Source organism: Malania oleifera, chromosome 9 (genome assembly GCF_029873635.1).
Source record: "Malania oleifera isolate guangnan ecotype guangnan chromosome 9, ASM2987363v1, whole genome shotgun sequence".
Lineage (NCBI taxonomy): Eukaryota > Viridiplantae > Streptophyta > Magnoliopsida > Santalales > Ximeniaceae > Malania > Malania oleifera.
The window spans coordinates 18,154,609-18,167,008 of NC_080425.1; the positions used below are offsets into that span (position 1 = coordinate 18,154,609).

The 12,400-nt window shown below is 36.9% G+C and overlaps 1 protein-coding gene across 1 annotated transcript; it reads left to right on the plus strand.

The window, feature by feature from the left end:
- Positions 1 to 1,065: 1,065 nt before the first annotated feature.
- Positions 1,066 to 9,050, plus strand: LOC131164187 (uncharacterized). The gene is made up of 2 exons (XM_058121188.1): positions 1,066 to 2,275; positions 8,547 to 9,050. Exons 1-2 carry the CDS (start codon positions 1,384 to 1,386, stop codon positions 8,894 to 8,896), a joined length of 1,242 nt encoding a protein of 413 aa, XP_057977171.1. The 5' UTR covers positions 1,066 to 1,383; the 3' UTR covers positions 8,897 to 9,050.
- The last annotated feature ends 3,350 nt before the right edge of the window (positions 9,051 to 12,400 follow it).

A 12,400-nucleotide genomic window follows, 5' to 3' on the forward strand; every position in this document is an offset into this window, starting at 1 on the left:
GACTGGCTAAGCAACATTAAAAGAATAATTTCTTTTAGAGAGGCAACTATGTGTCTCCTTCAGCAACGACATGCAATCCCTCATCTCTAGTAGCATAGCCTATCGTCCATTCTCCTCCTTCCCTATAAGTAGCTCACTATTCTCCTCTTCAATGGAAAAGCACCATTAACCAATGTCCTCCATCGATAGTGCAACAACGTGCTCCTCATCCAGCTAGATTGACTCAAGTGGTAATGGTGACTTATGACTTTGATGACCCTAAGGTCACAAGTTCTATTCCCCCTTGAGAGTTTACTTCGGTGAATTACCAGGAGTACGCCAATGGGTGAACGACTTTTACTCCTCTAGATTTAGTGCCGCCCCATAGTGTCTAAAGTGACGTTATGGCGGATTATAAAAATAAAAATAAAAGAATAGTGTGTTCCTTTGGCGTGGTTCATAACATCCTCCTCCACCGATCGATGCGTAAAAGTTTTAAGCCTCTTCCTATAGACATTTAATAAGTATTCTTTGTCTAGATTTGCTTTTTTTTTTTTTATAAATAAAAAAAGGATAGTTTCATTTTGTGATTAGCCATTCAATTTTTCAAGAATATAAATCACTTCATATATAACTACTCAATTTTGTTTTAAATTTTTATGTATAAGTGGGAAATGACAATTTGCATATAAATAGAAACTACTTTCAAATAAATATTTTTAGTTTGAATTTTAAATTTTAAAATTTTAAACTTAGAATCTTCATGCACTAAATTAAATTTACACATGTATACTTTAATGATTGTTATAATTAGTTTTACTTCCATATATACACAAGAAAACACACACACACACACACATATATATATATATATATATATATGTACAATTATGGAGTTGATTCTATTTTATTTGATCGGTCGATCCAATGGTTTTATTGGATTAATTATTGGTATAATTTTTAAAATTACAAATCAATCTTTTAATTTTACTTTTAATAAAAAAAATGTATCATTTTTATTTATTAAAAATAGAGATTTTTTAAATACCGTAATTTATGCCAAAAAAATTTAATACGGTATATGAAAATGGAATGGACCCATTCATTTCTCAAATTGGATTTCACAAATTCACTCCTTACGTTTCGAAACGTCACCGTTATGAAGTACGGCCATGATGCGCCATGATATACTGTGGACCGTAGGATTTGACAGATCTTGATCGGGCCCCCACGAACCCCAGCTCAGCTCCACACGTTTTTCTCTTAGTCGCCGCTCTGTGACCACTCCCCATTAACCTCATCTCCACCGTCTCTACCCTTCAACGGGACCACTCTATCTCTCTCTCTCTCTCTCTCTCTCTCTCTCTCCACAATTTCCTTCTTCAAATTTTGTCGCCTCCGCCCATGTCACCTCCAATCGCGGACCACAACTCGGTGGTGATCAGAGAAAACAACGACATAACCATGCCCTTCCTGGAAAATTTCCCCACCGCCGGCTCCCCCATCGGCCCCCTCCTCCTCCGAAATTTGGTCACATCCGTTTTCGTGTCGGCCGATACCTCTCTCCTCAACTTCGCCGAGAAACACAATCTTCACCGACTCTACAAACTCTTTCAGCTTTTCCAGCACCTTCTCCTCTCCTCTTTCCTCTTCTTCCTCGGCATTCTCCCCTCCTTCTTTTCCGTCTTTGCCCTCTGGCTCGAGGGCTTCGCCACGAATTACAAGCCTCCAAAACTTAATAACAGCTATGTACCGATTTCCGATGGCGGCGATTCCGGCATCGCCCGGGCGCTCACGCAATTACTCTGTCTTGCTTCCGAAATTCCGGTTTGTTCCCGAAAATACGAGTTCGTACAGTCCTTGGCGGAGCGGCTGATCGACGAGAACCACCGGGAAGGGTTCGAGGCGCTCCGGGAGCTGAACCGAAGGGTGCTCTCCGCGGCGTTTGCAAAGACGCTGAGCCGGCTGGAGGTTGCGGCGTCGGAGCAGGAGAGGGAGCGCGGCGCCGCGTGTTCGTGGTTCGGGTTGGGGGATCGTAGTTTGGGTAGGGTCTATCGGGCGGTTCGCGGCGTTGGGCAGGTGGCGTTTTCCCGGTTCGGACTGTCGAGGGAGGAGGCCGACCGGGGGGAGAGCTCGGCTGAGAAAATGGCGGCTGAGCTGCTCTGGTTGTCGCAGAAGATGGCGGGATGTGGGATTGTGGAGGAAGCGGTGAGCCGGTGGGCGGCGGCTACAAATTTGGCCTCGCTGGCTCTCTCGGCTGAGCCGCGGCTTCAAGGTTCCCTCGTTAAAGTCTCAGGTATGGATGGAGCGGTTTTGTTTTCTGTTTTCATTGCTCAAAGTTTTTGCGGCATAAATTATGTTTTTCCAGTTTATTTACTTAAACTAATTAATTTAATCGTAAATTAAACAATTTAATTTAAGAAAAGAGTCGAGTATGTGGTGACAATTTGAAGTAGACACTTGTGTATAGAAACGTGCGGATTTTGGATTTAGCAGGGGGGGCTTGGTCTGATCGAAAGCGGGATTTTGCTTTAATGGATGTGACCCTGCTTATTAATAAAGTGAACAGTGAAAAGGGTATATCATGATTGGAACTTTTTTCCATTCATGGTGCTGCGCTGCGTAGGCCATTCTTCTGCAGCACAGAATTTCACCGTGATTTGGAAGAGGTGAATGCGTGAATCTACTAGCAAATAACACGTTAGAAAAATCTAGAAATTATGTGATTCGGTCTGAATTGACCTATGTCCACGGAGCACCTCATAATCCACTATGAAATCGAAAGAAAATACATAATCTTTTTTCAGCTCTCTCTGCATTCTTTCTCGCACCTTTTTTAATACACCTTTTCACTTGCGCATACTTCTCTATTTATAGTTGACTGGAGAAATTACAGTAGATGACAGATTAAATTGTAATCAATTTCGGTTTCAATCAATAGCTGCGGACAATTGTGGATTACAGCTCAACGCGGCTCAACAGCTCACACGTGGCACCAGCTCATACGCGTCTCTAGCTCACGCGCGTCTCTAGCTCACGCGCGTCTCTAGCTCACACGCGTCTCTGGCTCCCGCTACTTGACAATCTCCCACTTGGATCGAGACGGAGACGCCTCCTCAACCAGTGATAAATGATGTGCTCAAATATGTCTTTAGGCATGAAGATCAATTGAAATTGAACACAACTTCAGCTTTTCTGTAGTTACCACCTTTGTTAACATATCTGCTAGATTCCTGCTACTTTGGATTTTTTCAAGTGTCAATAGGCCGTCCTCTAATAGAGATATGACAAAGAGATAACGAAATCCAATATGTTTGGTTCTAGAATGAAATGTAGAGTTCTTTGTCAGATGCATTGCACTCTAACTATTACTATTCAAAACATTTCTCTTTTGCTTTATTTTGAGCTTTGTTAATAAACCATAAAGTCAAATCATCTCTTTACTTGCTTTTGTCACTACTACGTACTCAGCTTCTGTAGTAGATAAAACAACAATTTTCTGTATCTGTGACATCCAACTAACAGCTGTTGTGCCAACAGTGAATATATACCCGGTGGTGCTTTTGCGATGATCAATTTCACCTGCAAAATCAGCATTTACATAACCTTGAATTTTCAAGTCGTTTTTGTCGAAACATATGCACTTATCAATAGTGGCACGTAGATATCTCAAAATCCACTTCACTGTTTCCCAATGAGTCTTCCTTGTATTTGACATGTACCTGCTGACAATTTCCACTGCTTGGCCAATATCTGGTCTGGTACGAACCACAGCATACATGAGACATCCAATGGCTGAGGCGTATGGTACCTTAATTATGAAATCTTTTTCTTCATCTGTCTGGAGAGACTGATCCTTAGAGAGGCGGAAGTGACCTGCCAATGGTGTATTTACCGTTTTGGCACTACTCATGTTAAACCTTTGTAAAACATTACTAATGTACTCTGACTGAGATAACTACAATGTTCCTTGATGCTTATCTCTAGAGATCCGCATCCTAAGAATATGTTTTGCAGGACCCAAGTCTTTCATGTCAAATTCCTCTGACAATTGTTGTTTCAATTTTCTGATCTCTTCTATATCTGATCCCGCGACTAGCATATCGTCAACATATAACAATAGGATAATATAACTAGTATGATACCTCTTGAAGTAACAATAGTGGTCAACATTGTACTTCTGAAAATTTTTCCTTTACATACAGTTGTCAAACTTCTTGTACCACTACCTAGGAGCTTGTTTGAGACCATACAAGTTTTTCTTCAATCTGCACACAAGATTCTCTTCACCTTTAACGGAGAAACCTTTTAGCTATTGCATATAAATTTTCTTATCAAGATCATTGTGAAGAAATGTCATCTTCACGTCCAACTGCTCAAGATGTAAGCCTTCTGAGGCAACAATACTTAAGACAGATCTGATGGTTGTCAGTTTTATAGCTGGTGCAAAAATATCAGTGTAGTCAATTCTTTCCTTTTGTTCGAAACCTTTGACTACTAACCAGGATTTATACCTATTGGATCCATCATGCTCTTCTTTGATCCTTTACATCCATTTGTTGTGAAGAGTTTTCTTACCTTTGGGCAACTTAGCTAATTCTCATGTTTTGTTGGAGGTAAGAAACTTCATCTCGTCTTTCATTGCAAGCTCCCACTTGTTCGAATCTCTAGCCTGACATGTTTCAACATAACATTCAGGTTCTCCTCCATCTGTAAGAAGTAAATGATTCACATACCTCCTATACGGTACATGTTGCAGAGAAGATCTCCTAAGCTCTGGAGCTGGAGTAGGAGGCAGTGTTGTAACAATCTGCTCCATAGGTTCCTCTACTTGAGAAATTTCGGTGTTCCTCTGTCATGTCCCTACACCTTCTAGGACATCGTCCACATCTACATAAGTTGTTTCAAACTCTGTAGATTCTGTTGTGTGTCTATTTTTGTACATTACATTTTTATCAAAAAACACATATCTGCTTGTGATCACCTTTTTGTTTTCATCATCCCAAATGCGATACCCATATTCATTTCCACCATAACCGACGAAGTTGTATTGTCGAGATGTTGGATCAAACTTATTCCTGACATGGTCATTGATATGTACATACGCAACACAACAAAAAAACTTTCAAATGTGAAAGTTTTACCTCTTTACCGCTCCATACTTCTTCTAGTAGTCTATAGTCCAATGGTACTGATGGACTCCTATTAATCAAGTAAGCTGCTGTGTTGACTGCTTCTGCCTAGAACATCTTTGGTAAACCTGATTGCATACGCACGCTTTTGGCTTTTTCTGTCAATGATCTGTTCATCCGCTCGACTATGCTGTTGTGCTGAGACGTACCTGACACAGTTTTTTCCATCCTGATATCATGCTCATAGCATAATTTCTTGAACCCGGTGTCATTATACTCACCATCGTTATCGATTCTTAGCTTTTTGATTTTCAAACCAGTTTTATTTTCAATCATTGCTTTCCAAATCTTAAAAGCATCAAATACATAAGATTTGTATTTCAGGAAGTAAACTCATACCTTCCAAGAATAATCGTCAATAAATATCACGAAGTAATGCTTCCTAGTTGTGGATGAAATGGTCATTGGTCCCCGTATATTTGAATGGACTAGCTCAAGTCTCTCTTTTTTGGGGTATTGGTGTTCGTTTGGAAACTGACTTTCTTCTGTTTCCCAAGTATGCAATTTTCACACGTGTCAATCTTCACTGACTGTAAATCATTCAACTTTCCCTTTGAGTGCATCACCCTGAGTCCCCTCTCACTTAAGTATTTGTGTCGTTGATAGAAAATGTTGCTATCATCATTTCCTGTAGCAACTATAATAGACATGCATGCATTAGATGTTACATAAAGAGTTTCACTTTTCTTATCTCGTGCAATCGTCAATGCACCCTTCAAAATTTTCTTTTCATTACCAATGAATGTTGTGTTATATCTTTCATCTATAGTTGACCAACTGAGATCAAGTTCTTCCTCAGATCTGAAATATATCTGACATCTCTCAACTTCCATATGGACCCGTTCGTCTTGATCTTCACTGTCCCCTTGCCGGTTATGTCGCAAGGTTGATCATTGCTAACGTATACTTTACTGAAGTCATGTATACTTCTCTAAGCAATCTTTACTACAAGTGGCATGAAACGAAACTCCAAAATCTAACACATAAGACTCTTTTTTGCTCTCCAAAGAGCAGATCAACATATCATCATTTTCCGAAACAACATTTGCTTCTGTCTTTGCTTTCGTCTCATATTCTTTCTTTGGACCTTTGCACTGGTTTCTGTAATGACCAGTTTTTCCTTAGTTCCAGCATTCTATATTCTTTGTGCCCTGGGAACCTGTGTCTTGAGAACCTCTGGCATTTCTGGATTTGAACCTAGATTTGCCACGATTGTTTAATCATCCATGTCTGCTTCCTTTGCCTCGATTTTCCATGTTCAAAGCTAAACTCAAAGTGTAACCATGGTTTGACTGCATTTTGATTTCTTTTGTCAAAATCGTGCTAACGACTTCATCGTATACTAGCTTTGATTTCCCCCCAGAGCTACTGATTGCAGTAACAATATCATTTCAACTTTTAGGCAACTGACTGAGAACAGTAGGACACGAATCTCATTATCAAATATAATCCCAACTGAAACGAGTTGATCTGAAAACTCGTTGAAACTATTCAAACGTCTGCTAAAACTTTCACCTGCAGATATGGTCATAGTAATTAACCTTTTCATAAGATGTACCTTATTAGCGGGTGACGGCTACTCGTACATGTTAGAAAGCGCATCCATTAGAGACTTGATGGTTGATATGTGCTTGATATTAAATGCCACACACTTTGACAACGTCATTCTGATAGCTCCGAGAGTTTTCCGGTCAAGCAACTCCCACTCGTCCTTGTTTATAGATCCTGACTTTTCCTTCAGCGTCACAGATTGAAGATTACTTAACTGGGAAGGAGTTGCATTTACCATTGAAGTAGGAGAGAAATGTTTTGCATAGTGATAGTTAGAGTACAATACATCTGGTAAAGAACTCTACATTTCATCCCAAAACCAAACATATTGAACTTCGTTATTACTTTGTCAAATCTCTGTTAGAGGACGACGTGTTAACACTTAAAAAAATCCAAAGTAGCAGGAATTCAGTATATATGTTAACAAAGGTGGTAATTACAGAAAAACTGAAGTTGTGTTCAACTTAAGTTGGTCTTCATGCCTGAAGACATCTTCGAGCACATCATTTATCACTAGTTGAGGAGGCATCTCCGTCTCCAAGTGGGAGATTGTTGAGTAGTTGGAGCTAGAGATGCGTATGAGCTGGTGCCGCATGTGAGCTATTGAGCCGCGTTGAGCTGTAATTCGCAGCTGTCCACGGCTATTGATTGAAGCCAAAATCGATTACAATTTAATCTGCCATTTACTGTAATTTCTCTAGCCATCTATAAATAGAAAAGTGTGTGCAAGTGAAAAGGTGTGTAGAAAAGAGCGTGAGGAAGAGTGCAAAGAGAGCTGAGAAGAGAGTTTGTATTTTCTCCCGATTTCATAGTTGATTGTGGTGTGCTCCGTGGACGTAGGTCAATCTAGACCGAACCATGTAATTTCTGGCGTCTCTTATTTTTTTGGCGTGTGTTTATTACTCGTAGATTCCTAACATTCTCTACTCGTGAGTGAGCCCCCTTTGATGCCTTCATAGGGGATTAAAGTCCTGCCCTCCCTCCAGAATGTGAGACCATTCGAGCTAAGTCGTATTGTCCAATTTGGTTAGTATTTTAGGTTCTATTTAAGTTGTAGATTGTTTACATTTAAGATTTTCTAATATCATTTCTTATTCTTTTCTGGGCATTTAATAACTTTTTCTTTTATGATGTAGGAATTAGCAATCCTTACGGAAAACACTTTTTGTTGATTCTCACAAGACGTGTCTAGTACTTGGATAATTTATCCATACTTTGTTGGCTATTTGATGAATGGATGGATGATCATTTTATTATGTACAAATAACTACAGCAGAGGATTTTTAATTAATATCCTCTTAAACCATGTAATTTTGCTTGTCTCAATTTTTATTTACACTTTCACCCTACTTGTTATATATTTGAAATCAAACACATAACAAAATATTGACATATATGCATATAATAATTATAGACGTATTTGTCGTTATTTTCTTCTTATTCATTTGTCTATACCCATGCTTCATAGATTAATCCTTTTTCATCCTCTTCATTATAGCTACCTCGTTGGCTACTACCTTGATTTATCAATGCACGGTTGCATGGTAGAAATGTCATAGTCTTGACTTTATATTGTCCAACACAAATCTTACTTGTACGTCACGTAATAGCAGCTTAGCTTCATCTGGTCCAAGCTTCATGGTCAGCCCTCCAATTACATTAATTGCGTTTTGATCATCACAATAAGGGATAGATGGATGCTTTCATATATATAAATATATATATATATATATATATATATATATAGTTAGTTTGTTTATTTTTAATTCTAAATGAGTAGTTGGACTGGGTTGAACTTAATTACTGTGACGCGTGCATATGCAGCTTTCTTGATGAAGCAAATAAAAACAATAGAAGGAGCAACGGATGAGGAAGGGAAGAAGAAAGGGGAGCGAAGCGAGATGGAGACGAGGCTGTTGATGGGGTGGGTGCCACTGCTGTGCCGGGCAAGCAACGGCACGGATGCCCCTGTTCTGAGCTCCGCGGAGAAGGCGGAGCTGGAGCGGGTGCTGGAAGACACCATTGCCAATCTAGGGCAAGAGGAGCAGCAGGAGAAGGTGTTGTCCCACTGGCTTTACCATTTCACTTCTACTCCCAACTCCGACTGGCCTAACCTCCAGACCTCCTATGCGCGTTGGTGCACCCATTCTCGCAAGCTCTTCCTCCTGAAATGATCCTCTGGTATATATATAATTACTAAATCTGGTAACTTTATATATATGTGTTGTATTTGTAATCAAGCCATTAATTAATAAGCTCATTTCCATGTCTATGTTAAGTGAATGCAGCATGTTAAAGTAATGATAAAGACTCATTTTTGGTTCCTCAGTCCATTTGGAATTTAAAAAATATTAGTTGAGGAAAGGAAATTTTTTAAGTGAAAAAGAAACTGAAATATATAGCAAACTAATAAATAAAAAACTAATTTTACACAACATTAGCATTTAATTTTTATAATTTAAATCATTCTAGTATAAATTTTTACTTTTAATGATATTTAATGCTACGAGAAAGTGCAGTATTTAATGCTATGGTGGCCTACGGGAGGAAGAGATGTTTTACTCTTAGGCTATAGGCTCCTATCCCATCCAGCCCTACCTCTCTTAACAAATAATATAATAATGAACACGTGTAGCACGTAGCGTGTTTTCTTTCTATCTTTTTGAGTCATTTTCATTTCATTTGACGGGGCTCCTCTCTTTGGAGGTTTTTTTTTTAATTTTATTTTGTTTAAAAATATTTAAGAAGAGTTTGAGAGAACTTTATTCTCCCATTTGGTACGTCTTAAAAAATGCTCAACAATCCAATGTTTTTTAAATAAAAAATGTTGGATGATCTAACATCTTTTATTAAAAAATGCTACTTGGGGCAGCGTTTCTTGAATGCCCCAACGTTCAATAGCTAGAACTTTTTTTTTTTTTTGGTATTAGGAATTATTTGGAGATTTAAACAATTTTTAATGTTTTCTTTTAAGATATAAAAATATTAAGAGTATTTAAACAACTTTAATTAATGGGAAATGTCATTTGAAATATTGAAGGCAATCATATTCTATTTGGTCTGTTGAATTCATCGAAGTAGTAAGAAGATGCCCTCACTGCATGAGAGCACAAGTCTTGCCAAGACAAAGGAATGAAGGTTTTGATGCAAGGGTCGAGCTATATAGATCCTTTTATAGCAATAACCTAAGAAGATATACATCGAAAACAAAATGAATTTGAGTTTCTAACATCAAGCTATCATGAGATGATAGATTTAAACTGTTGTAGCTCAACCCTTACACTAGGGTAGAAAATCAAAACATCTCTTGTTGAGATTATGCTACTAGGTCACCTCATTTGTCTTTTGATTCTAGGAAACTCATACTACTTGAAATTTTCATTTAATCCTTAAACGTTAACATACATGCATGCATTGGATCAAGTAGACATTCATTTTGTAAATTAGAGCCCCAAATGTCAAAAAAAAGAAAAAAAAAAAAAAGAAAAAAAGAAATCAACCAATTCCAAAATTTGAGGCTAATGTGCCTTCATAGTTCAATGTGGACTTCAATGAGATTGGTTTTCCTATGAAGTCCTTGAAAAGCCGCTTTATTTTAAATTGAAATTGCATTTTCACTTTACAAATAGTTCATCCAATATATGAGGTTTAGCTCACGAATAATAGTTAAGCTGAACCTCATCTGCATTAAGTAAATCATTTACATCAAGTCTGACATTTGCATTTGTATAAAATTGTCACTTGCATTTAGTTTAGTTTAAGATTAGTGTTTCCATATATCATTTCATTTGCATCGTATTTCACACACATATCATCATGAAAATCAAAACCAAGCATCATGTACCTGACTTGAAAGAACATTTTATTTTCATGAAATTCAACACGTTCATGACATCAAATTTAGTTTAGGAATCACTTCATCAAGGCTTAGAAGGAAACAAAAGAATATATATAATTATCATCGACAGTCGATAAAAGTATTTTCACAACTTTCATACAAAATTGCATGAATTCACACTACATCGAATTACTGTAAAAATTTCGGTAGAGTCTTTTCTTAAAATCAAGTATATCCATCTATATTTGCACCTGTTAAAAAAAATAATAATTTTCATCAGAAATCGATAACAATATTTTCACAACTTTCATACACAAATGTCTACAATCACACTACATCGAATTACTATAAAAATTTTTATTAAGAAAAAAAAAACCAAAATTTTCAATTAAGAAATGAATTTGTACGAAATTTTAATAAAAAAACTTCCATGCTTTTGTGAAGTTTTCAAAACATTTTGGAGTCGTATATTCGTGATGTGGTGTTTGGGTGTTCTCTGACAGTTTTCAACAATGTTAAGGCACGTTTGTGGTTCTCCCTCTTAAAATACAAACTTTTCAAAATGAGTTGTATGGTTTTCCTTCTAAAAAATCTAAAATTTGTTAGAGAATTTAATATTTTAATGAACTGTTTATGATGTGATTGTTGAAGGGATTAAAAAACTTCTTTTCTAAAAGATAAAATGAGAGTTTTCAAGTTGGTTTTTGTGGTTTACTTCTTGAACAAACTAAGTCATGCAAATTCAAGAGTTTTCAATAAACACTCCAAAAATATTTTTAACATTGAAATTAAGAAAAGTGTTTTGGGAACTCCAAATAGCTTGATTTCTCTTTTAAGGATATGTACGTCGTCACTTTGTAGATCCAGCCATACCAATTCAAACAAAAACTAAGAGCCTTTCCTTGTGGTTTTCTTCTTGAACAAACTAAGTCATGCAAATTCAAGAGTTTTCAATAAACACTCCAAAAATATTTTTAACATTGAAATTAAGAAAAGTGTTTTGGGAACTCCAAATAGCTTGATTTCTTTTTTAAGGATATGTACGTCGTCACTTTGTAGATCCAGCCATACCAATTCAAACAAAAACTAAGAGCCTTTCCTTCCTCTCTTCTTCATTTTCTATTTGCTTGCATGCGTTATCTATATGTTTTCATTACGTATTAAATAGTAGGATTTCCATTAGGTTAAGTCCTCTATATGGATCTTTCAAAGAGATTAAGGGTTATTAAAATTTTAAAACAAATAAACAAAAGGAATGGAAAATTGCAGAGGGCGGTTGATAGGCAAATGAGTACCTAGTTCTCCAATATGATTTTTCAAATATTTTTCAAGTTCCAATCATTTCTTTCAAAAAAATTCTTTCAAAAAGTGAAATACACATACACACAAGGTAAGCATGGTAACCATTTATGGAATGAGTCTTTTAGGGTGCTAATTTTTTGAATTCCTATAAAAAAGGATTTAAAGTATTAGCTTCCTTATTCATAAAAAGTACTCCCGAACCAAATATCTTTTTCAAATTGTTTGATTTATATTATCTTTTTAAAAATTAAAATAAAGTGGCGACTTAATTTTTTAAAATAAAAGGATAAGTTAGGGAACCAATGATTTGATTATCTATACTTTTTAAATTATAGCAGTTAACAAAATAATGACAATCCAAACAATTCCTCAGCTGATGCATGGAAGCCGTGTCCACATTCCGAAGTTTGCTTGATCAGTAAGACCTAGGGGGAGGACGCTGATTCGTAAGTTTGGTACTGTACCAGGGGATCCAAAGGACTTGTTGGTGGTTAGAATTCCTACATAATAAAAAAAAAAAAAATAATCCAATGTCAAC